At 38.8% G+C, this 27,519-nt stretch overlaps 1 protein-coding gene across 1 annotated transcript; it reads left to right on the forward strand.

The window, feature by feature from the left end:
- Window positions 1-658: 658 nt before the first annotated feature.
- Window positions 659-27,440, forward strand: upf2 (UPF2 regulator of nonsense mediated mRNA decay). The gene is made up of 22 exons (XM_084110994.1): window positions 659-750; window positions 2,055-2,411; window positions 3,426-4,205; window positions 5,695-5,855; window positions 5,943-6,119; window positions 7,923-8,060; window positions 8,576-8,679; window positions 9,125-9,210; window positions 9,669-9,777; window positions 10,716-10,829; window positions 11,457-11,573; window positions 12,246-12,431; window positions 13,303-13,506; window positions 15,606-15,881; window positions 17,805-17,988; window positions 20,487-20,632; window positions 21,344-21,445; window positions 21,524-21,622; window positions 22,577-22,747; window positions 24,004-24,145; window positions 24,536-24,656; window positions 26,429-27,440. The coding sequence occupies exons 1-22, from the start codon at window positions 746-748 to the stop codon at window positions 26,436-26,438; spliced, it is 3,789 nt and encodes a 1,262-aa protein (XP_083967120.1). The 5' UTR covers window positions 659-745; the 3' UTR covers window positions 26,439-27,440.
- Window positions 27,441-27,519: the final 79 nt, after the last annotated feature.

A 27,519-nucleotide genomic window follows, 5' to 3' on the forward strand; every position in this document is an offset into this window, starting at 1 on the left:
ACAGTGGATGCAGACTCACAAACACTTCCTTATGTGTGTGTGTGTGAGTGTGTATGTGTGAGAAGAATGGGTGAATGTGTGTGCGAGTGTGTGTCAGTTATGCGCCAATAGTGCCATCTACAGGCTACAGACATAATTAAAGCTACAGACAAGTTTTGTGGCAGTAAAATAGTTACATATACCTGTGTGTGTGTGTGTGTGTGTGTGTGTGTGTGTTAAGACTTTTTTTGTAAGCCTAATGTCACTGTTGAAAATGTTTCCGTTTTCATATGAGATGTTTCTCAGATTTATGACACTTTATGTTTTAAAAATAGTAGCCTACTTATAAAAGTGTTTGAATAATGATTATACACAACTGTATGTTTTTTCAAACAATTTATGTTGTTTTGTAACGTTTTTCTATTAAATAATTGAATAGCATACTTCGCTCTGGTGATTAATTACGGATGGATAGATAAAAAAAAAAATCTGAAAACTGACAGTTTGAATATATATCTATGGGCTACAGAGCCACTATGAAATTAACTTCATTGGACATTTCATGAGTTTAAATTAAACACTGGACTTTTTATGGTTTAGTAATTTTTTATCTGTTTTATTTTGTCACATTTATTTTTCTTGGGGGTGAATTATTTTGTTTTTGCGATCAGGCACGTTTTGGGGCGCCACATTCAGGGGTCCTATTATTGAAAACTATCAGGTGGCGTCATTTACAGACTTAACTTATGAATATTAGCACAAGCGCATGAGGTAAGACTGACATTTCATTCTAAATACTGCTGTGTTTACGTCAGCGACGGAAAATATATTCGTTCCTGTAATTTCCGTCTGTTTTGCTGCTTAAAAGTGTTATATTTGACAAATGAGCGGCCTCACGACAGCTAACGGCTAATGCTAATTCATAAACACGCAGCCTCACATCAAATCGCTTCATTAAAATGATTCAGTTTCTGTTATAAACGAACTGCATGTAAAAAAAGGCCACATTATGTTGGCATGACAGTGGCGGACATTATTTATCTGGGTTATTTAGTCTGATTTTTTATCTCAGTTGTTGCCGTTTGTGTATTTGTTTGTTCGTTCAGTAGTTTTGGTGTTGCTTTTGTTATTGAGAGACTTTATTAGGTCATATAACGACACAGTCAGGGGTTGACTTTCTGATGTGTGTGTGAATTTGTTATTCGAGTATGTCAGAGAGTGTTTGTGTGTGTTTCCGGTTGATTGGGCCGACAGTATCGGTTCTGCTGAACCCGCACGTGCATCTCAATTCTTTATTCCCGCATTTAGATCTGAGATGTTCAGTTCTGCTTCTGGAAATCCTCCTCCCTGCAGAGTTTATTATTAATTAATCACTACCTAATCAAACACACCTGTACCAGCTGATCACGTGATCACGATTGTCAGGTGTGTCTGAGGAGGCGTGGCACTAAACCTGACCTGTCCTGCGTCAGTGTTTCTCTTTCATAAGCATATCTGTGTATGAAATACCAGGATAATTACTGCAGTGGACAACATGTGCAGTTTGCAACCAAAACAGACAGGGACAACATTTCCCATGATGCAGTAGTAACCACACAGATTATCCATATTGTGCCTTGTAGTATATTTTTTTATGCAAAATTTGTTAAAAAGTGAAAAATATATTTTTTAAACAGTATGCAATATGCAAAATGTGATTAAATGTGAAAAATATAAATAAATAACTTTATTACTAGTTCAAAATTTTATTACAAAATGTTATTATAAATAAAAAAAGTAATATACAGTATATTTTTCAGTGCAAAATTGCTTAAGAGTGCAATTATAAAAACTTAAATACACACACTTTTGTCATATGCAAAATTTGTTGCAAAATATTATTAAAAACAGTATGCCGAATGCAAAATTTTATTATGTGCAAAATATATGATTTTTTTAAACTATGCCATGTAGCATATATTTTGCAATATGCAATATACAGTGCAGTGTTCTAGTGCTCCATTCCAAACAACACTCTTTACTTGTGCAAGTATTGTCAGATATTGTTTAATTTGAAGTATTGTGATGTTTTGCAGTAGCAGCATGCCTGCTGAACGTAAGAAGTCCGTCAACATGGAGGAGAGAGAGACCGGCTCCTTCAGCAACAAGGACAGAGACGCCACCGCCTCCCGCGAGAAGAGCAAAGACGAGAGCAAGATGAGCGGAAAGAAGGACGGAGGCAAGACGGCAGAAGACAAGAAGAGACGGGCCGAGGAGGAGAAGAGAAAGAAGGAGGAGAAAGAGCGGAAGAAGAAAGAGGAGGACAAGCAGAGAGCAGAGGAGGAGCAGAGGAAGAAAGAGGAGGAGGAGAAGAGACAGCAGGAGGAGCAGGAGAAGAAGCTGCTGGAGGAAGAAGCCAAACGACAGAAAGAGGAAGAGGCTGCGCAGCTGAAGTAAGAGCGCAGGGATTCTCCTCTCCAATCTTAGATGCGTCTCTAGCAGATTCTTACATTTAATTAAACGACTCAATTAGAATAATACAGGCTGTTACCAATCAAATGAAATCAGTGTCAGAAGTGACACAGAAGCTGCATCTAGATGTACTTACACTATAAGATAATATTTTAAATATTGAAATAAAAAAATGAATTGATACTTTAATATGAAACTAAACCACCAGTAGGTGGCGGAAAGTCATTCATGAGTGAGTCATTGAGTCATTCATTCAACTGATTCGTTCATTCAACTGATTTGTTCATTCAACTGATTCGTTCATTCAACTGATTCGTTCATTCAACTGATTCGTTCATTCAACTGATACATTCAGGAATTGAACGACTGTTGCAAAAATGGGAACTATTACTATTTCTGCCATAGAAGGATATGATAAAGTAGGAAGATTTGTATACTAGCATGCGGTCGAATTCAGCAAGTATTTATGAATGGATCATTGATTCATTCAGAAATGAAAAATGTGTTTTGCTCTGAGACGAACAATCATGGCTTCGTCTGGAACTATTTTCGTTGGTGAAAAAGAGCAAGAGCATAAAATGTTGTTTAAAATGTAACTCGCAAATGCAAGTGATATTGCTGAAATGTATCTTATATATTTAAAATAATGTATAGGCCACTCTTTACTGGTAACATCACACATTTGGCATTATCAGGACCCACAAATATGCATTATTATACATTATATTCAACATTATATATATAGTAGTTTAATGTAGTACTGACACTAAAACTCTAAAAACTTGCATTTTTTCATATATTTTCATTTTGGATGAACTTTCCACGATACATATTGTCACTCTGGGCATCTTTACAATAGTCTACAGGAGGAATTTGCATATTGCTAAGGCACTTTTAGGTAAATTGCTGCCTTATATCTCTAAACTCTTATTTGCATTGCGATATATTGTGACACGATGTATTGTCACACCCCTAGTTTCTCTGTGTTTGATCAGGGAGAAGGAGGAGGCCGATCAGCTCCAGCAGGAGGCGTGGGAGCGTCATCATGGCAGGAAGGAGCTGCGAGGGAAGAACCAGCACGTTCAGGAGACTCGACCAGAGGAGGCTTTCTTCAGTCGCCTGGACTCCAGCCTGAAGAAGAACACGGCCTTCGTCAAGAAGCTCCGCACACTCACGGAGCAGCAGCGCGCCTCGCTGTCGCAGGACTTCGACTCGCTCAACCTCAGCAAGTACATCGGCGAGGCCGTGAGCTCCATGGTGGAGGCCAAGCTGAAGATCTCAGACGTGGGTTGTGCTGTTCATCTCTGCTCTCTGTTCCACCAGCGATACGCTGAGTTCGCTCCGCTGCTTCTGGGAGCCTGGAAGAGACACTTCGAGGCTAGAAAGGAGGAAAAGGCGCCTAACGTGAGCAAGTTGCGCACTGACCTGCGCTTCATCGCTGAGCTCACCATCGTGGGCCTGTTCACTGATAAAGAAGGGCTTTCGCTCATTTACGAGCAGCTGAAGAACATCATCAGCACCGATCGAGAGACGCACACACACGTGTCTGTCATCATCAGCTTCTGCAAGCACTGCGGAGACGACATCGCCGGGCTGATGCCGAGGAAAGTCAAGAATGCCATCGAGAAGTTCGGACTGTCATTCCCTCCGAGCCAGATCATTAATGCAGAGAAGCAGCAGCCGTTCCAGAATCTGCTGAGAGAGTACTTCACATCTCTCACCAAACACCTGAAGAAAGACCACCGGGAACTGCAGAACATCGAGAGGCAGAACAGGTCGGTTTGTATATACACCCTTTTCACGTTTCTGGGGTTTCTCAGAAGCCGACGTCGGCATAGTTGGCTGAAGGTCTGTAGTCGTGAACGGAAACTACAGCAAACATTTTTTTGCATTCTCGTTTTGCTCTAATAGCAGAAATCCACATGGGCATTTCTGTGACTTTCTGAAAGAGAAAAGAAATACAGAGGGATTGATTAAGAGAGAGAAAGATGTGGAAGCTTGTTTCCACCACAGAATAAAACATTTTAAAAAGATAATTGCGGCTTTTTATCTCACAATTGTGTGAGATAAAGTTGCAATTATAAGGAAAAAAAGACTGACTTTTTGACAATTGTGAGAGAAAAAGTCGCAGTTACCTTTTAAATTTTTTATTCTGTGGCGGAAACAAGCTTCCATAGAAAGATGTCAGGATGCTTGGTGATCTTATCTATTGCCTTTTTTCCTATCGCATATTTTAGTAATCTTAATAAATTAGCTATCATTTTAAAGCTTGAACAAAACAAAAGTAAAAATAAAAAAGCTTTTTAAGCTTAAAATATTTTTATTAAAAAAAACACCAGCAAAATTACTAAACCTTTAACTCAATTAAAAATGAAAACAGAAAATATAAAATAAAAAGATTAACAAAATATTAATAAAAGCTATAATAGTATCTCAATGATACTAAAATATTGTTTAATTCAGCTCAGAGGTGGCACAAATGAATTTACTTCAATTACACTTGCATTAATAATGTGATAGAATTGTTTTGGAAATAACGTCCAATATTCAAAAATAAAATTATAATTTAGAGATTAAACTAAAACTGCCAGGAGGTGGTGGCAGTGTTATTTTAGTTTGTATTCTAGTTTTATTAATATTTTTTAATTAGCTTTACTTTTTGTATTTCTAGTTTTCTTGTTAATTTTGAGTTTAGTTGTGTTTTTTTATTTTTTATTTATTTATTGTTTAGGTTTAATTTTAGTTGTCGTCAGTTTTCATTTTGAATTTAATTAATTAAAAAAAATTTTTTTTTTTTAATAAATTTTTTTTTTAATTTTTAATAGTTTAGAGTTAATAATTTTAGTGCTAAAACTTTGTCAAATTTATTGCCAAGGCAACATTTAAAATTTTCGTTTAAAGTTTTTCAATTAATATTTATATTTAGTTTTAGCTTTATTCCAATTAACAGAAATGTTTTAATAGTTTTAGTTTTAGTCAAAAATAACAGCCGTGAGTGTCGGCAAATCCGTCTTAATGAGTTAGTCATCGAATCATTAACTTCATAAATGAAAGGGTCTTTATGAAAGGGTCATTGAATCATTCACTCAAACGATTCGTTCACTGTGTTGCTCAGAGACGCTCAATGCTTTTGCTCCGGCTTTGTTTGAAAGTATTTTATTGCTGTTCTAACTGCATTTTAATAAGCTACATCACATATGCGCTCCTTTTTTGTTATGTTTTTGCAATGGACGGCTGTCACAGCTCCTGTTTGTGTCTCTGTAGGCGTATCCTGCACTCTAAAGGAGAGCTCAGCGAGGACAGACACAAGCAGTACGAGGAGTTCGCCACCTCTTATCAGAAGCTGCTGGCCAACACTCAAACTCTGGCCGATCTGCTGGACGAGAACATGCCTGAACTTCCTCTGGATAAAACCGTCCAGGAAGGTACAGGTGCCAGCACAACTTCTCCTGTGAGTCTGTGCTGGGATTTTGTCTTGGCATGCTCGTGATTTGTTGTTTTGTGTGTGGCAGAACACGGTCCGGGCATCGACATCTTTACACCGGGAAAACCGGGAGAATACGATCTGGAAGGAGGCATCTGGGAGGACGAGGACGCTCGTAACTTCTACGAGAACATGGTGGATCTGAAGGCATTTGTTCCTGCCATTCTCTTCAAGGACAACGAGAAGAGCAGCCAGAACAGCAAAGGTACTGAATGGTTTAGAAAAGTCCTGCATGGACAAGATGGAATACTTGCATAACTTGTACCAGAACGCAACCAGTATGTACTTATTAGCCGCTTTCCGACCGGAGGAACCTTTTCACAGTTCCTAGAACAATTGGCTAAAGGAACTTCTAATTCTAGGAACTCCATTTGGAGGAACTAATTTGGGTCCTACTTCAGAGTCGGGTCTAAACCAGCACTATAGGAACTACCCGTGACGTTAGTGTACGCTGATTGGCCAAACGCACGCGGAGCACCAGCACCCGCCATTTTTAAAACGGCTAGAATGTAAACACACAGATTATAGCCTATATATTTACTCCATAAACTAACTATAAAACATGGAAAACAGTGATAGATGGGTCTCTAAACCTTTATGCTGAAGAGAAAATCCAACGCAACTTTGAGGGGAACAAGTCAAACATGATTATGTTTATCTGCCCAGCTAGCAACACTGGACATCAACCACACGGCATAGGCTAATAACCTTTTTTTCATATACTGTCTACTTTCTATAACAGTTCTATCTAATAACATGTTAAACAGTACTGTTAGACAGATCGCTAACTAATAAACACAGAGAATGCGAGCATTATTAGCTCTGGCGTTCTCAGCGCCGCCAAAATAAAGGTCCGTCGCGCCGTCAAAATAAAAGTCACCGTGCTTGCGTCACTCCCTTACCCCTCCTACCAGTTCCTATGGCCACTTGGCCAGTGCGAACGCAAACAGCAAAACCGAGTTTGGGGGAGAGTAGTTCTTAGAACTGTTTAGAAGTGGACAGTTCCTAGAACTAAGTTCCTGTAACTACTTGGTCGGAAAGCGGCTATTGATTAAAAGGGGTCCTATTAATTTTATTTTCCGATTTTTGACTTTCTTTAGTGTGTAATGTTGCTGTTTGAGCCTGAAAAATGTTTCCAAAGTCCCTCCAGCGGGAGTTATATCAGTGTCTGTTTCTGAACTCCTGAAACGCCTCCATTGTAGTCTTGAGTTTCTTCCGGGAACGAACACGTCACAATAGACCCTTTTACAGCCCACGTGATCAAACAGTTGCGCGCACATTTTGGCAACGGAAGTGGTGTTTTTCCCCACTGGCTCTAACGTGTTGGCACCTCTGAAAGTTTATCAAAACGGTTTCCCAGCATCAAAATGTCTGGTTGTTGCGTTTATGGTTGCACTAATCGATATTCCACCAAGGGGCTTAAGTTTTATAGGATTCCGACAGGATCACGGCCGTTTCAGAATAGTGGCTGCAGGCGATTAAACGTGTTGATTGGAGCGAGGACATAGTAAAAAATGCTTGCGTCTGTTGTTTAATCCGCTCGCGTAGCTTGACACGCTGCTGATTCTCGCCATACTTCCGTTGCCAATATGCGCGCGCATACGTCATCGTTGTGTACAAACAGTAAAAGGGTCTATATTCCTCATTTAAATAATTAATGCGCAGAATAAAGGGGCGGGGCCTGGTTGAGTTAGTTAGTAGTGTGTTAAATTATGTGTTATGGTAAGGGGCGGGACATTTCCCAAACACACTTGAAGCGCTCGACCAATCACAACACACTGCTCCAGCCGACCAATCAGAGTACAGTGTGCTTTTCAGAAGGAGGGGCTTCATAGAGACAGGAACTAAACAGAGCGTTACTGACAGACTGGGAAGAGAGGAGCCGCAACAATGGAGAATATGAGGAAAATACTCAACATTCAAGCAGGAAAACCTGTTCTAGTAGAGCCTGAAAACATGTAGCATGTGAAACAGTATGTAATAGTTTATGTTGTGTGTGTGTGTGTAGAGGTACGAGAGGGAAACAGCACCGAGGAGTTGGAGATGGAGTTGGAAGTGCTTGACATCACTGATGACCCGATAGATCTGGATGTAGCCGACGAGACCGAAAGTGAAGAACTGGCCAAAAAGATACTGGACGAGCAAGGTATACACACACACACACACACACACACACACACATACACACACACTACGGAGCCCCTGAAGGGACATGGTGATAGAAAAAAAGAATAATAAAATAGTTTTTTAAATTATAATAAATACATTTTTCCTCCTATCTAATATTCTTTCCCACCACCATGTCCCTTTAGGGGCTCCGTACACATACACTTGCTTTCTTGATAAAACACACTGAATAATGCACCTCCAAAACCTCCAGAGGGCAGTAAAGGGAAAGTTTCAGGATCAGTCCAACTTTATCTGTATTTTGCATTTTTTGTCTATTGCATTATTTTGCCATTATTAATCTGTGCATCTCATTGTGTCACTCGCTGGATCTTATAGCATGGGTTTGATTCCCAGTAAATGCATGAACTAAGAAAATGTATACCATGAATGCAATGTGATTTGATTTGCATAAAAGCATCTGCTGTTAAATGCATAACTTTAATGTAATGTGATGATGTTGATGTGTGTGTGTGTGTGTGTGTGTGCGTACAGAGCAGGAGGATGAGGAGGCCAGCACCGGCTCTCATCTTAAACTCATCGTGGACGCTTTTATCCAGCAGCTGCCGAACTGCATCAACAGAGACCTGATAGACAAGGTAATGAGTACAAACACACACACACACACACACACACACACACACACCAGCTCTCACTCTCTCACACACACACTCTCTCACACTCACACACACTCTCACACTCTCTCTCACACAGACACGCACACACACACTCTTTCACACACTCACACAAGCACACACACACACTCATACACACTCTCACACACACTCTCACAGTCACACACACACACATAGCACAGCGCTTGATCATAGCCAGTGTTATTTTAGTATTATTTATATACTATTATAGTATTTACAAAAATTTTGAATTAGCTTTTAATTTTTATATTTCACATTTTTTTAGTTGCCATCTAATCCTTGTATTTTATTTCAGCTTTATTTGAATTTAGCAGACTGATTTGTAGTAGTAGTTCCAGTAACAGTGCTGGTGGTTTTCCTCTCATTGCTGTGGCTGTTGTGTGTTCAGGCTGCGATGGACTTCTGTATGAACATGAACACCAAGTCCAACCGCAGGAAGCTGGTCCGCGCTCTCTTCACAGTTCCCAGACAGAGGTGTGTTTGCTCTCACCGCCTCGTCTGTAGTTGTGTAGGGGTGGAACGGATCGCAGTTGATGCGAGATCCGTACGGATCAGCTGCGCCACGGTTCGGCACGCATGTGATTCGCGGATTAACTGATAAATTTAACCATAATAGAGTGAAAGTTTTTTTTCCTCTCTGACTGTTCACTTGTTTTAAATAATGTGTGAACTCAGTCAGTTAGGCTAGTAGTTTTTGATGTTGTGTTGAAGAACTTCAAATGAGCTTTAAGTAATAAATGAAAAGCAAAGTTACACCCCACCCATAAATCTATCTGTATATAAATATATATAAAAAATCTGATCCGAAAAATGATCCGATCCGTGGCTCAAAAACCATAAATGATCCGAACCGTGAATTTTGTGGTCCGTTCCACCACTATGGTGTTCAGTGATTAGATCTGATCAGGTGTGTTTGTGTCTCTGTGACTCAGGCTGGATCTGTTGCCGTTCTACGCTCGTCTGGTGGCCACGCTGCACCCCTGCATGTCTGATGTGGCCGAAGACCTCTGCTCAATGCTCAGAGGAGATTTCAGATTTCATGTGAGTGTGTTTCTCATTAATCACACAGAAGCCCTGCTCACTCACTGTAGCCTACATAACACAACACACTGTGTGATTGCCTTCTCCACTAGCGATTACGGCTGTCAGAATGGCTGAAAAACTAAATTAGAATTTCTTTCTTAAATTTTGGCAAAATTCAAATTATATTCAAATTCTAAAGGCAGTAAAAAAATACTGTATTGTCTACATAGAGGGCCAACAAGAGGGTGCAATGAGCAAATATAAACCAAATCAAGCATCGCATCTTTGATTGAAATGAAATGACATTCACTTTTTAAGTGCATTAACTTTTGAAACAATTGTTCTAAATAAAATATACTTTCCTTAATATGCATGCAAGGAAAATTAGGTTACAATAGTGCATAAAACTGTGTTCATGCATCAGTAACCTGAGAAAACACACTTCAACACACAGCGTAATGAACTACATGAACACAAAATAGCAAAACTGCCATTCAGAAACACTCCACTTCTAATGTTACTCAAAAACACTAGACGGTCGACTTGATCTGCAGCGAGTGCTGAGCGCTTCCTGCTGACAGTGTTTCCAGCTGATGAAAACACACACTCTGCTCGGGCCGATGCGAGGGTTTTCGTCAGCAGGAAGCCTTTTTCTGGTATTTTCTAATGAACAGCGCAGCCACACCTGCTGTTTACTGGATAAGCTAACAAAAACAACCCGAGTAAGTTACGTCATCATCATGTCTCGCGCACCTCTCGACACACCAAAAATTAAAATGCACGGTTCTTGCATTCGAATGTGAAGTTATTTTTTAAAAATTCGGCGAATATTCGAGATTACTTTTTTTTTTTTGACAGTCCTACTAGCAATGTGCACTCGAATTTGGCCAAAATTCTATTTTCGAAGCAGGATGCATTAAAATGCATCAAAGTCAGTGTTTGTGTGTGTCTTACAGATCAGAAAGAAAGACCAAATCAACATTGAGACCAAGAATAAGACGGTGAGGTTCATCGGGGAGTTGGCCAAGTTCAAGATGTTTTCCAAAACGGACACGCTGCACTGCCTCAAGGTGAGATCACTATGAGATACTTCTATAGTTTTTATTCATAATTTTAATGTTTTTAGTTTTATATATTCCAGTTTCATTTTAATTTTAGTTAAAGTTTTAGTTATTTTGTTGTGTTTTTTATTTCATTTTTATTAGTTAGTGTATTTTAAAAAAAATAAATAATTTTTTATTAATTTCAGTTTTAGTTATTTTAGTACATCAAGTTAAACTAAATGAAAATGAGAAATGTTGCTTGGCAACTTGCTGAAATAAAATAAGTATATATAAGTATTTTTGTATATTTTATTTTATTTCGGTTAACTTTTTTAAGGTAACTATAATATATCTGCTTAGAAATTTTCAAAATTAGAAAATGCTAATGAAATAAATAATAAAACTTGCTGAGGTAATTAAGTTTAAGCTGATGTATTAAAATGACTAAAACTGAAATTGAAATAAAGCTACATAGAAATGTTTAAAAAAAAAAAAAGACAAAAGCACATACCAAAATTTCTATAACTTTAACATTAAAATGAACTGAAAATAAAATAGTTCAAAAGCATTTTACCTTGCTTTGGTACAGAAGTTAATGTGATGAAAATGGCACTGACTGCTTAATCTTTGGTATCGGTGTGTGTGTGTGTGCAGATGCTGCTGTCTGATTTCTCTCATCATCATATCGAGATGGCCTGCACTCTGCTGGAGACCTGTGGACGCTTCCTCTTCCGTTCACCGGACTCTCATCTGCGCACAAGTGTCTTACTGGTCCGTCCTCACGCATACAACATGCAAACCTAAAGCCTTCATACTGACACTAGAGCTGCTCGATTGATCATTTAAAGATCGCGATCTCGACTCAAACACCCACTCAGTCTCATTCCTAAATGATTCGGCTCTGTCTATTAAAGCTTTGACAAGTGCGATCACACTGATTCAGATCTGTGTTCTGATACAGAGAGAGTTGTGATGTACAGTATGAAACCGCTTCACTAACCGTCTTTTCAACCACCAGTATCATTATTTCTGTGTTACAATATTTCAAATTATCACAGAAATACTGCCATAAAAGTTTATAGTTCGAATATAAACACTGATGTCTATGGTAGTGATCAAAATAGAGCAAATCACCTTTTGAAAGAAACTTGATGCTTCAAATAGAGATTGTATCAATTACATCATTACACCATTAGGTGGCGACAAGTGACTGTTAAAAATGTTCGAGATGCCATTAAAAATGAATGGCATTAAAAGTATTTATGAGTAACTCATTGAATCATTCATTCAAACCGATTTTTAAAAAAGTCATTCAAATGAATTAAATATTTTTATAAATAGACTGCAGCAATTAACATTTTTTCAGAAAAGTAAAGTACATGTGATTTCTATCCGGAATCACGCAGCTCGAACTGACACTATTGCACATGTCTGTGTTTTCAGGAGCAAATGATGCGTAAGAAACAGGCTCAGCATCTGGACGTGCGTTACGTGACGATGGTGGAGAACGCGTATTACTACTGTAACCCCCCGCCGATGGAGAAGACGGTGCGCAGGAAGAGACCCCCGCTTCAGGAGTACATCAGGAAACTCCTGTACAAGGACCTGTCCAAGGTCACCACTGAGAAGGTGATTACACCACGGGCACCACGTCCGCTTCATCGGCTCCGCTAAATATGAACATCTATTATTATTTTCGCCTTAAAAGAAGCGTGAATATTAGGCGGTGTGAGCATTTTGTCACTTCTGACACTTTGCAGTGGACGTTAGCAGCATTAAAAATAAAACTTTTATTCAAATCGTGAATGCGAGCAAAGAGCGCTTCCTTTGTAATCACTGAAGCTGTCAATCACTTCAGTTTCTGAAGTACTGGTACTTTTGACAACACACAATAAACACACAGTAAACTAAACACTCGAAAACATTCCAGTGGGGAAAATACAAAGCTTCTGTGAAATCAAAAGAATTTGGTTTCCAGGAATGATGGCATGCATATATGGTAATCATTTTATGAACCATATTAATATTAATGTTTCTGTTTTACTGTATAACTAATGCCTATCTTAGTCATTGTATGTGCTTTCTAAAGAAAATGTTTATGTCCTACATTTTACCCGGTAGTGCTTTTATAGAAATACTTGTACTGTTACAATAATAATACTAAAACCTTTGTAAAGTGACCTTGAGTGTGTGTTTGTATGTATATATATATGTATATTTATAGAAGCTTCTTGACTTACGAAGTTGTGTAACTCTGCATTACATAATAAAAAACGAGCTGCAACAAGGTTTTAAAGGCAACAGTGCATTAAAAATTGAACAAACTGATTTTTTTAAATTTACACAAAAACAAGGCATATACAGAAGAAGTGCATTTAGCTTTTTGCTTGATAGTTATTGCCGATTTGCATTGTTTTGTCAGGCCATTCTTGATGTAAATAGGCCTTTACATGTGACACGTGTGTTAAGATGCTCCACTCTCATATCTGTGTGTGTGCAGGTGTTGAGGCAGATGAGGAAGTTGCCCTGGCAGGACCCTGATGTGAAGAGTTACCTGATCTGCTGTATGGTCAACATCTGGAACGTCAAGTACAACAGCATCCACTGCGTGGCCAACCTGCTGGCCGGACTCGTGGCGTACCAGGAGGACGTGGGCATTCATGTGGTGGACGGCGTGCTGGAAGACATACGTCTGGGCATGGAGGTGTGTGTGTGTGTGAGAGAGAGTGTAGTGTGTGTGTGTGAGAGAGAGAGAGATAGATAGTGTAGTGTGTGTGTGTGTGTGTGAGTGTAGTGTGTGTGTGAGAGAGAGTGTAATGTGTGTGTGTGTGTGTGTGTGTGTGTGTGTGTGTGTGTGAGAGAGAGAGAGAGAGAGATAGTGTAGTGTGTGTGTGTGTGTGCGTGCGAGAGAGAGTGTAATGTGTGTGTAGTGTCTGTGTGTGTGTTTGAGTGTAGTGCGTGAGAGAGAGAGAGAGATAGATAGTGTAGTGTGTGTGTGTGTGAGTGTAGTGTGTGTGAGAGAGAGTGTGTGTGTGCGTGTGTGTGAGAGTGTGTAAGTGTGTGATGTTAACAGATACAACTTTTGATTTTATAATTAGTAAATGCTGAAATCAACATTAAATTCCTTAGAAGTATTTTTCATTCTTAGATCATGCAAACTAATGTAAAGTGTTCCCATTTATTATTTATGTTTTTGAAATAACTTGTTGTTTACAAATAAGCAGCATGTGTTTTCTTTCTATAATTATAATTAATTCACAGACTACACCTCTCCCTTAAAGTCAAATAATGTGTTACTAACTTTAGAAGTTACTACAGAATTACTGTACAATTAGTTAGCATAAGAAGAATCAACATGAAACTAAATTGATCTGAATAATGACACTATCATGTCATTTTAGAGCTGCTTTACAGCTGACATTAAATTTGATTCACAACTGAAGAATTTTGAACGTTATTGTCCTGCTTATGACTGTACATTATATAATGCGCTATATAAATACATGTGACTTGACTAGAAGTAATGCAATGAAGTTATCGAGCGACACTCCTTAACACTGGAGCTGAGAGACTGAGTAAACACACTTGTTGATATCAAAAAGTATCTGAATCATAAATAATGATCAGGAACATTTGTCAACATTAGTTAAAGCAGAACGTCACTGCTGGCTTTTGATAAAACATGGCTGCCGAAACAATAGAGGGAAGGCATCGACGTCACCCGCCGGAACATATGGGGGATTTAATGGATTTAATAGGAGAAACTGAGAAAACGCCTTTTAAACTAAAGGTTACAACTTACCAAAGATCCGGTGATCCGTGGATATTGACGTGATGCAGCAGGATTCATGTTTCCTGACATTTATATGAGCCTGACTTCCACGCCGGAGAAATACATAAAGCAAATTTGCCTGTGAACGCTTTATATAAGTAGGTCTAAATCCATGTGATCACGTATATCAGTGTTATATCTCATCATATCGTCCAGCCCTAAAACTTGTATAGTTTTTTGTCAGTTTATGTAAAAACATCCAATTATGCAGAATATACAACGGTAAATATTTAATTGATGAGTTGTCAATACAATATATAACAATACAATATATAGGATATGATTTCACCCCTAAATTCAGCAGATTGACACAAAATAATAACTGCAAAGAGTCCAGTTGTTTCTGTGAATCGCAGCGATCCATTTGCGTCTCTGTTCTGCAGCTTTCGGCAGTCTGTGAAAATATACCTCGGATTTCTTGCCAAATCTAGTTTTACAGTCAATCTCAAAGCTCTTTCCCGTTTTAGATGTGCTTTGTGTGTTTTTCTTGGCGTTCACGTTGAAAACAAATGCTGTGTTTCTGCCACTCAGTGTGTGTGACCGCAGTCACACACACATTCCCTCCATAGAAAGGTGACAAATCAGTGCTAGCTGACAAGAGAAAAAGGTTTACAATAAGGTAGTTAACATGAACTAAGAATGAACACTACTTCTACAACATTAATTAATCTCAGTTAATATTCATTTCAACGTTTACTAATACATTAGCAAAATCAAAGGTTATAACATTAGTTAATGCATCGTGAACTAACATGAACAAACTATGAACAGCTGTATTTTTATGAACTAACATTAACAAAGATTAATAAATACAGTAACTCGTTGTTAGTTCATGTTAGTTAATACATTAACGAATGAACCTTATTGTAAAGTGTTACCGCTCGTTGTTAGTTCATGTTAGAGAATGGGACCTGATTGTGACCGTGAGACGTTGATCTTTAGACGTGTGTGTTGATGTGTTTCACTCTCAGGTGAACCAGCCCAAGTTTAACCAGCGGAGGATCAGCAGCGCTAAGTTTCTGGGTGAGCTGTATAACTACCGTATGGTGGAGTCTGCCGTCATCTTCCGCACACTCTTCTCCTTCATCTCGTTCGGCGTGAACACGGACGGGTCTCCGAGTCCACTGGACCCCCCCGAACACCTGTTCCGCATCCGCATGGTCTGCACCCTCCTGGACACCTGTGGGCAATACTTCGACCGCGGATCCAGCAAGAAGAAGCTCGACTGCTTCCTCATTTACTTCCAGGTCAGCTTTTCCCTTGGAAACAGCCAATCACAGACTAGCCGCGTTTCCATTACCCTTCAAATTGTGCAAATTGAAATTGCGAATTGAGAATACGCCCAATGGAAACGTAAATTTTGCAAAAACTCCCATTTATCGCAAAAAAGTTTTTCCGCTCGCATGAGGAGGTTTATCAGGCAATTCGGAAAAGAAATATTTCGCAAAACTGCAATGGAAACAGTGTTTGCGCATTTACAGGTCACATGATGTAGATGACGCGCTGTGTTTGGACAGAATACGAGACAGAGTTCTTTATTAAATTCATAAAAGACAAAAGAATTACAGGAATAATGGATTCTAAACCTCAAATAAATGCCACAATCAAGACCTCGAAGCAGAAATGAGGGAGAAACACCCAGAAACTCCTCATATGAGCCGCTACCAGTATAATAAGGGTCGTTCCTTACCATTAATGCTTGGAAAACACTCATACATCTCCTTCCATTAATAATAATGGCCAGTGCAGTGGCTGGGATATAGTACATAACCCTAACGTCCGTTGCCATGATTTTTGGAATGACTTATCGCGAGAGGAAAAAATGAAGTTTTAGTCGCATAACATCAGTTAATGGAAACACCGTCATTTCACAATAGTTTTTTGTCAACATTTAGAAAGTTTTGTGCAAATCTGTAATGGAAACACGCCCACTGATGACACTATAAATACTGGGATTTGTGCTCACACTTGGGCTGTCACTAGATTAAAGTCAGGAATGTTTGGTGTGTTGAGCTGAATTTCAGCAAAAATGTAATCCCAACATATGTTGAGTATATTGTGTCCAATCCAGGGTTATATCGTTAACTAAAACTATTTAAATAATTTCTGTTATAATAATTAGTTGGAAAATTTTAACTAAATGTAAATTTGAAATTTTGCCTATAAACTGGCAATAAACTGAAATAGTTTTAAGTTGAAGCACTAAAATTATTATAGTGTTAATATATTTATGTTTAATGTATTAAACCTAAATAGAAATATTTAATAATAAAAAAACAGAAAACTAATAGAAATTACTTAAAAATAAATTAAAATTAACATGAAAACTAAAAATATAAAAATAAAGCTAATTAAAAATATTAATAGAACTACTTTGCATTAAACTTTTTTAACAATAAACGAGCTGTTTAGAATTTTGTCCATCATTAACATTCACATGTCCTATGAAGTAAAGTCTGTATCATAATTCACCTCCCCAAAATAATTATATTAATAATGAGAATATATATTTGCATAATGAAAATGAAGTCTATTTTAGGTCCATTTAAGATTGTTTGTATTGTGGCATTATTTTTATGACAAACACAATAACACTTCATTACACAAATGAATAATTTTTAGTCATATTTCGTTCTCAAGTATTAATAGTGGTTCTTATTTTTATCAATGTTTTAATATTTTTGTGGAAACTGATACATTTTTTTCCTGGATTCTTTAAAGAATAGATTTGAAAGTCTTTTTGAAAAATCTTTTTTCACTTTTGATTATTAATTTCCGTTTTTTACTCTTACTTACACCAAACATTTGATATAGTATATGATGGTTTCCATAAAAATATGAATATATGTTTTCAACACTGATAATAATCATAAATGTTTGTTGAGCATCAAATCATCATATTAGAGTGATTTCTGAAGGATCATGTGACACTGAAGACTGGAGTAATGATGCTGAAAATTCAGCTTTGATCACAGGAACAAATTACACTTTACTGTATATTCACATAGAAAACAGCTGATTTATATTGTAATATTTCACTGTTTTACTGTATTTTTGATCATATAAACGCAGCCTTGGTGAGCAGAAGAGACTCTTTCAGACACAGTAATATATCGTAACTACAGATGTGAGGTTCAGTGCAGTGAAACGTGTTCGTGTGTGTGTTGTAGAGGTACATCTGGTGGAAGAAGAGTGTTGATGTGTGGACCAAAGACCAGCCGTTCCCCATCGACATCGAATACATGATCACAGACACACTGGAGCTCCTGCGGCCCAAGATGAAGCTGTGCTCGTCTCTGGAGGAGGCCTGTGCTCACGTCACACTGCTGGAGAGAGAGTTCCTCGTCAAACTGGGTAAAACACTCGTGTGTGTGTGTGTGTGTGTGTGTGTGTGTGTGATGAAGATGTGCTCGTCTCTGGAGGAGGCCTGTGCTCACGTCACACTGCTGGAGAGAGAGTTCCTCGTCAAACTGGGTAAAACACTCGTGTGTGTGTGTGTGTGTGTGTGTGTGTGTGTGTGTGTGTGTGTGTGTGATGAAGCTGTGCTCGTCTCTGGAGGAGGCCTGTGCTCACGTCACACTGCTGGAGAGAGAGTTCCTCGTCAAACTGGGTAAAACACTCGTGTGTGTGTGTGTGTGTGTGTGTGTGTGTGTGTGTGTGTGTGTGTGTGTGTGATGAAGCTGTGCTCGTCTCTGGAGGAGGCCTGTGCTCACGTCACACTGCTGGAGAGAGAGTTCCTCGTCAAACTGGGTAAAACACTCGTGTGTGTGTGTGTGTGTGTGTGTGTGTGTGTGTGATGAAGCTGTGCTCGTCTCTGGAGGAGGCCTGTGCTCACGTCACACTGCTGGAGAGAGAGTTCCTCGTCAAACTGGGTAAAACACTCGTGTGTGTGTGTGTGTGTGTGTGTGTGTGATGAAGCTGTGCTCGTCTCTGGAGGAGGCCTGTGCTCACGTCACACTGCTGGAGAGAGAGTTCCTCGTCAAACTGGGTAAAACACTCGTGTGTGTGTGTGTGTGTGTGTGTGTGTGTGCGACTGCGTGCGCGTGCGTGCGTGCGTGCGTGCGTGCGTGTGTGTGTGTGTGTATGTGTGTGTGATGAAGCTGTGCTCATCTCTGGAGGAGGCCTGTGCTCACGTCACACTGCTGGAGAGAGTTCCTCGTCAAACTAGGTAAAACACTCGTGTGTGTGTGTGTGTGTGTGTGTGTGATGAAGCTGTGCTCGTCTCTGGAGGAGGCCTGTGCTCACGTCACACTGCTGGAGAGAGTTCCTCGTCAAACTAGGTAAAACACTTGTGTGTGTGTGTGTGTGTGTGTGTGTGTGTGTGTGTGTGTGTGCGACTGCGTGCGTGTGCGTGCGCGTGCGCGTGTGTGTGTGTGTGTGTGTGTGTGTGTGTGTGTGATGAAGCTGTGCTCGTCTCTGGAGGAGGCCTGTGCTCACGTCACACTGCTGGAGAGAGTTCCTCGTCAAACTAGGTAAAACACTCGTGTGTGTGTGTGTGTGTGTGTGTGTGTGTGTGTGTGTGTGTGTGTGTGTGTGTGTGATGAAGCTGTGCTCATCTCTGGAGGAGGCCTGTGCTCACGTCACACTGCTGGAGAGAGTTCCTCGTCAAACTAGGTAAAACACTCGTGTGTGTGTGTGTGTGTGTGTATGTGTGTGTGATGAAGCTGTGCTCATCTCTGGAGGAGGCCTGTGCTCACGTCACACTGCTGGAGAGAGTTCCTCGTCAAACTAGGTAAAACACTCGTGTGTGTGTGTGTGTGTGTGTGTGTGTGTGTGTGTGTGTGTGTGTGCGACTGCGTGCGTGTGCGTGCGCGTGCGCGTGTGTGTGTGTGTGTGTGTGTGTGTGTGTGATGAAGCTGTGCTCGTCTCTGGAGGAGGCCTGTGCTCACGTCACACTGCTGGAGAGAGTTCCTCGTCAAACTGGGTAAAACACTCGTGTGTGTGTGTGTGTGTGCGTGTGTGTGTGTGTGTGTGTGCGTGTGTGTGTGTGCGTGTGTGTGTGTGTGTGTGTGTGTGTGTGTGTGTGTGTGTGTGTGTGTGTGTGTGTGTGTGTGTGATGAAGCTGTGCTCGTCTCTGGAGGAGGCCTGTGCTCACGTCACACTGCTTGAGAGAGAGTTCCTCGTCAAACTGGGTAAAACACTCGTGTGTGTGTGTTTAGTTGAGGAAACACCCACATGTGGTCAGACGGCCCAGCCCTAGTGTGTGTGTGTGTGTGTGTGCAGTTGTTTTTCTAGTTGTTCCGCTCATCTTTCCCTGTCGAGCAGCATTCCTCGCAACGACACACTGGTTTGTTTCATCCGTTCAGTCATCCGGCCTTCATTCCTGACGTGTGCCGAGAGAAAGACACACATTCCTGCAGAGAGTGTAAGAGTATCAGTGTTAAACAGCACAGACCCGGAATAGCTCTTCAGGAATGCTGTCGTGTGTGTGTGTGTGTGTGTGTGTGTTGTCTGTCTGGTTTTAAACCAGTGATTCTGTAGTGCCGGTTTATTTTTGCTGCTGTTTCGGTCTGGTTTGGTCAGTAACAACATTCCTGTGTGTCTTTTGCGTTTGGCCTGCTTAGTTGAGGACATTTAATTTAATATTCAACAATATTATTGATCTATTGAATATGAGAACTGAACTGGACGATGACATCACGGTTTTCTCCAGAGCTGCTAGATATATAAATAACTTTTTTTTACACCAAAAATGAACCATCACTGAACTTACTGAAGCTGGACTGTGATGCTTTTTCTTCAGGAAACAAACTTTGTTTCATTATTTTCCTGTTATCTCAGTAAAGCTGCTCTGAAAGAATCTGTGTTGTAAAAAGCACTATATAAATAAATGTGACTTGACTTGTGTCCAGGCCTGGAGAAAGATGGCCGCTCCTCCAGTGCGATGGATGAGAACGAGCCTCTGGATGAGGATGATGATGATGATGAAGACGAGGGAGGAGCAGAGACCGAGGAACAGTCTGGAAACGAGAGCGAGATGAATGAACCCGAGGAGGAGGTGTGATTGATAGCTTGAAGCTCCGCCTCCTCTGTTATTTGCATACAGTTGACTGATGATACACAGAAATGGAGAACGGAAACACGGCAGCATTAGTCACTGCAAAATCTATATATATATACAATCAAAAAATTATCAGAAACAAAAATGATTCAGACACCAGTTATAATTTTTGATATTTTTTACTAGTGTGATCAGGACACTATAGTTAATTTCTATAAGTGAGGAGAGCAAAATAAAGTAAACTGTGACATATTATACCCAAATATTCTTCATACAGTGACTACCAGTAACATTAGAAAAATGTGGGACCAAAAATGATTCGGACACTTTGAGCTGATCATGTTTTGCTGAAGTGTGTTTTCTTTAATTGCTAATGCTCTTTTTACACACAGACTGAACACAATGAAGCATTGCTTGGTGATTGGTTGAGCTAAACTGGTATTATCTAATTGTGTAGTTAAATTTAACAGCTGACAGATATTCAACATAATTCATGTGTGAGACAGTCTAACAGAAGGACGGACAAAACCAGTCAAATATCAACTGAGTTCTGCTCATATTTTATTACCGTTCTCTAAACTATAGCGAATAAACTGAGATAATGTGAGAAATGTTGAAGGAGTCTGAACACATCTTGGTTTGACTGTATATGAGTTTGTATAATGAGTGTTTGAAGATCGTTGGATAAGCTGTGTGTTTGCTGTGCAGGACGGCTCAGAGAATGAGGAAGAGGAGCGTGAGGAGGAAGAGGAGAACACAGACTATCTGACCGACTCCAACAAAGAGAACGAAACGGATGAAGAGAACAACGTGAGTGTGTGTGTGTGTGTGTGTGTGTGTGTGTGTGTGTGTGTGGTCTGAGCTAACGCTGCTGTTTCTCTGGGTCAGGAGGTCACGATCCGCGGTGGAGGACTCAAACACGTGGCGTGTGCTGAGGACGAGGACTTCATCCAGGCGCTGGACAAGATGATGCTGGAGAACCTGCAGGTGTGTAGAGGCTTTACACTAGTGAAGTTAAAAGGGGCTTTCACACCGGATAGTTCTAGGATCTAGGATCTCGCCACCAGGGTGTTTCCCCGAGAACTAACGGTTCCCTTAGGAATGTTTTCCTGGTTGCGTTCGCACCGCCAGAAGGAACTCTGAAGTGACGTGAGACACGCTTGTAGTTGGGACTTTTATTTTGACGGCTTTTAACTTTTATGGTTTGTTTTTGTCATTTTTGGGGCTTTATATATTATTTTAGTATCATTGAGATGCTATTATAGTTTTTGTAACACTTTACAGTGAGGTCCCATTATTTAACATTTGTTAATACATTAACTTGCATAATAATAATAATAATAATGCATTTTATTTATGATGCACTGTTCTCATACCCAAAGCACTACAAACATAAGAAATGAAGCTAAAATAGAGAAATGCAGACATAATATTCATAAACACCAGGCATAAAATTAACTAATAATGAGTAATTTATTACAGTATTTATGAATCTTTGTTAAAGTTAGTTAATAATAATACATCTGTTCATTGTTAGTTTATATCAGCTCAGGTCCATTAAATAATATTAACAGAATCAACTTTTGATTTAAACAGTGTATTAGTGAATGTTAAAATAAAATAATGTTCATTGTTAGTTAACAAATGGAAGCTTATTGAAGTGTTACCTAGTTTTTTTAATATTCAGAATTAGTTTATTATTTTCCGTTTTCATTGTAATTTTGTGTTGGACATTTTTATTAGTTATTGTTTTTTTAATATGCCAAAATGTTTAACAAAATAAGAAATAATTTTTTTTACTTAAGTAAAATAAGTTCACGTTTTAAGTGAAGTTAACGTTTAAGTAATATTTTTTTATGGTTTTAGTCTTAGATTCTACATCAGTGTGATTTCCTTTCAGTGAGTGACCGTGTGTGTGTGTGTGTGTGTGTGTGTGAGCAGCAGCGCAGTGGAGAGGCAGTGAAGGTCCACCAGTTGGATGTGGCGATTCCTCTGCAGTTGAAGAGTCAGCTGAAGAAAAGCCCCGCCCCATCATGCACTGCAGACACTGACTCTGACATCAGCGACACCATGCAGTTCGTCATGCTCACACGCAAGGGCAACAAGCAGCAGGTACCAGTGTGTGTGTGTGTGTGTTGGAATGGTCTGGGTCTGCAGGGTGTGTTCAGGATGTGGCTTTGGGAGTGTAAACTACAGCACACACGCACACTTTTATTTGGCAGTCTAAATGGGGGCAGTCATTAGACGTAATGGTTTTTATACTGTACAGACTGTATGTTCTGTCCTCTTACACTAACCCGACCATCACATAAAACTTTCTGCCTTTTTACATAAAAAAAAACGCTTTAATTTATTTTTATACCAGATTTACAAATGAGGACGTCCTTAAAGGGAGGTTTTTGTCAGGTTTTGGTCACTTGTAGGTACAAATTTGTCTCCAAAATATAGTTAAGTGGGTACACACACACACACACACACACACACACACACACACACACACACACAGCGTTTTCATTCTGCCGGTGTCTCAGTGACCCACTTTAACTGTCCAGTCTTTCAGAAACTTGACATCCATCTGACATTCTGTCCCTGTTTTCAGAGTGTGTGTTTTCATCACAGCTGTGTGTGTGCGGGGAGAAACTGTGCATGGAGTTACTGGAGTGTGTTTAACAAGAAAATACTGTATTTCAGTCTTTCTCCTCCAAAAATGCATGTTTAATTCAATGTTTTGTTGTAACTGTAATTAACTGAAAATTACTAGCAATTTCTATTTGTTCAAAAATTGTTTCTATACAATTAAGACAAATAAACAAATTAAATAAGTCGAATAAACAATTGTCAAATAAACAATAAATGAAATGTCAAATAAAAAATGAAGTGAAAAATAAACTAAGTCAAATAAAAAATGAAGTCAAACAACAGTTAATATGTCAAATAAACAATAAATCAAATAACAATGTCAAATGTTATTATTTAATTATAAATGTAATTAATAATTAGTACGGAATAAATTTCACATAAAAATACTATTTCAGTGTTTCTACTTCAAAATGTCACATTTAATTCACATTTAACCTGCAGTTTCTCTGTAATTATGAAATTTACGAGCAACTTCTGACTGAAAATTGTTTCTACACCATTTTTCAGTGTTGTAATATGAACAATAGGTCAAACTGTATGATTACAAACTTACAAATGAAGTACATTTTACATAAACTAGTGCAAAATAGAATTAAGAACTTAGAACTAAGAAAGTAGCATAAAATGTAACTATTTAAAGGAAGAGTAAGTGTGATATGTCATTGTTTTATTGTAAAGAACGTGTCCACATGAGCTGAATATGTTAATGAGCGTCTCTGTCCGTCCAGTTCAAGATCCTGAACGTGCCGCTGTCGTCTCATCTGGCAGCCAATCACTTTAACCAGCAGCAGGCGGAGCAGGAGGAGCGCATGCGCATGAAGAAGCTCACGCTGGACATCAACGAGAGGCAGGAGCAGGAGGACTATCAGGGTGAGATGAGGCCGGATCATTTTACTGGATCTTTGAATCTCGTTCATCAAAATGAACCGATCATTTCTCGAGTCATTTCGTTCATTTCAGGAGAATGTATTTAAAATGATGAACGCATCAAATGTTGATCGCATTTAGAAGAAGAAAAAATGATGAGAAACCGAAATGATTAATTTATCCTGGTCTTCAGGCTATGCAGTGTGTTAGTCACCTCACCTCCCGACCTGAGCCGTTCATCCCATGATCCTCATAAACTGAGCTATGCAGTGTGTTCGCTACCGTAACACTACATTCAGATTCATCAGTCAGAGTGAATTCAGTCTAAACACGAGTTGTGCATGTAAACGTAGCTAATAATGATTCTGGTCCATCATGATGATGTTGTTTCAGAGATGATGCAATCCCTCGCTCAGAGACCGGCTCCTGCGAACACTAACCGAGAGCGCCGGCCCCGGTACCAGCACCCTAAAGGAGCGCCCAACGCTGACCTCATATTCAAGACCGGCGGCAGGTCAGACACACACACACACACACACACACACACACATACACACACACACACACACACACACACACACACTCACTCTCACTCATCAAGTAGAAGAGGACCTTTTTACACATCTTTCTAAATCTATTTGACTAGTAAAATATTTCAGTTGCACCAGCAACAACTCTGTGCGATTAATCAAAATAAAACTGAAATGGCGATATGGCTTAGTGCAATTAATTTTATTTTATATGGAAATATTACAGTAGTAATAATTATTTTGTTTCATATTTTTGATTAGTATTTATTTTTAATACATTTTATATTGTTATGATTGCATTCATTGTATTATCTTAAAGTGTTACATATTATTATTATTATTATTATTATTATTATATTACAGTAGTAATATTTCTTATTTTGTTTCATATTTTTATTTAGTAATATTTACATTTATAAGATAAAATCTAATCATTATTATATTTATTAATACATACTGACTTTATTATCTTTTATATTATAACATTTTTATTATTATAAAATAAATCATAACAATTACTATTACTGTTGTTATTTTATATTGTTATTATTGTATTTATTATAATAACTCTTAATATTTTGATTATACTTTACTACTACTAGAATTATTTTGATTATTTTATTTATTATTACATACTGTGTTTTTGTTATACTTTATATTGTTATATTACTTGTTATATATTTATTATTGTATCTTATATTGTTATTTTTATATATTTATTTAAAAACTAAATAATAATAGTCCTACAAACAAGCACCGCAAACCTGGAGCTTTTTTATGTGTGTGTGTGTGTGTGTGTGTATATATACAGTGCAATGCATAAGTGAATACACCCATGCTAAAGTTGACTAAAAAGAGGAATAAAAAATCATATTTTGGAAATTGAACTTAATGCCTTAATTTAAAAAATTAGGAAAAATCCAACCTTTTAGGACACCAATTTTCTTTGTGAATGAATAATGTATCGTAAATAAATAAATGTTCTTCCTTAAAATACATGGTGCATAAGTGTGTACACCCCTATGTTAAATTCCCATAGAGGCAGGCAGATTTTTATTTTTAAGTATTTTTTTTAAATTAATTTTTAGGATACTATGCATCCTGATAAAGTTCCCTTGGCCTTTGGGATTAAAATAGCCCCACATCATCACATAGCCTTCACCATACCTAGAGATTGGCATGGTTTTATTTCAGTTAGCCTAAAAGCTAGTTTGATTTGCATTGAGAGATGATCTTATGGAAAGTACCCCATGCCAATCTCTAGGTATGGTGAAGGCTATGTGATGATGTGGGGCTATTTTAATTCCAAAGGCCAAGGGAACTTTATCAGGATGCATAGTATCCTAAATTTTTTTTTTTTTAAATACTTAAAAATAAAAATCTGCCTGCCTCTATGGGAATTTAACACAGGGGTGTACTCACTTATGCACCATGTATTTTAAGGAAGAACATTTATTTATTTACGATACATTATTCATTCACAAAGAAAATTGGTGTCCTTAAAGGTTGGATTTTTCCTAATTTTTTAAATTAAGGTATTAAGTTCAATTTCCAAAATATGATTTTTTATTCCTCTTTTTAGTCAACTTTAGCATGGGTGTATTCACTTATGCATTGCACTGTATATGTATGTGTGTTTTTTAAAGTAAATAAAACAATTTTTTTTATGAAGTTCTTCTGCAACAGTCGTCACACACATCCTGCTCTCTCACTGACCCTTAACACACTCACTGACCCTTGACCCTGTGCACCACAGGAGACGCTGATGATGTCAGACCGAGCAAACAACGAGTCAAAGACAGACAGAGAGTTGGACAAGCGGTGCTTTGGACTCTGAGACGGAGACACACCTGACTGAGCGTCACCATGGCAACCAGAGAGGAGCTCCATCAGCACACACACACGCACACACACACACACACACACACACACACACACACACACACACAGGATGGAGGTAATTTTCCTTTGGCTGATAGAGTTTGATGGTTGGATAGTGTCCAGTGCCGAAGAGACTCTCGCGGTGGAAAACTCAATGTTTTCGTTGTTTCCTCTCCTGATGTTTATTCTCTCTAACCTCAGCGACAGGTCCTGAGCGAGACGTGCATGGGCTGAACGCAGCCGTTAACATGTTCGCTGTTGCAGTAAAAGTGACTTCATGTGACCGTGAGAATGTCTCTTTTTGTCTCTGTGCTCTCAAACGCTCACCAGCTTGTTTTCTGTCAGCGAACTCAATGACTAGAGCAGCTGATCAGAATGCAGTCGAACCGGGCGCAAACACACACACACACACACACACACACACACAGAGACATGCGCACCTGTGGGCGGAACAGGTAAGATCAAACCCAGAGGAAAGGCCTGGATGATTGGGACAGTTTTAAGCGCCAAAACTGCTCACGAAGAAACGTCATAATTCGCCATCAAATCAACAGGAAAACAGCGTTTTAGAACAATTAAGATTGGCTTCAAAATCATAAATCCACATGATTAAATTCAGAATAAAGTACCTACAATTGTTTCAATGTACTTTCATATTTAAATGTTTTTAGGACTATATTTAGGGGGTTAATTGTCATTAAATAATTTCTCGATGCCAAAATGTTCTTTTTTTCTGGGTTTTATTCTGATGTTTTCACCCTTCTGCAGATTTTGATTTAGTTGTTCTCTATTCTGTCTTATGTTTGTATTGTGCTTTGAATTTGTGGTTTAAAAAGACTTTTTCTAGTCTTCTCATCAACTTAACTGATTAAATGTCTCTTGTCAAAGGTGTCTGAGTGAATTATTGAGCTTGGCGCACGTTTGTGAATCCTAACATGATCCCATAATGCAGTGGTTCAGTGCATC

This window comes from Abramis brama, assembly GCF_963993115.1.
Source record: "Abramis brama genome assembly, chromosome: 4".
NCBI classification, from domain to species: domain Eukaryota; kingdom Metazoa; phylum Chordata; class Actinopteri; order Cypriniformes; family Leuciscidae; genus Abramis; species Abramis brama.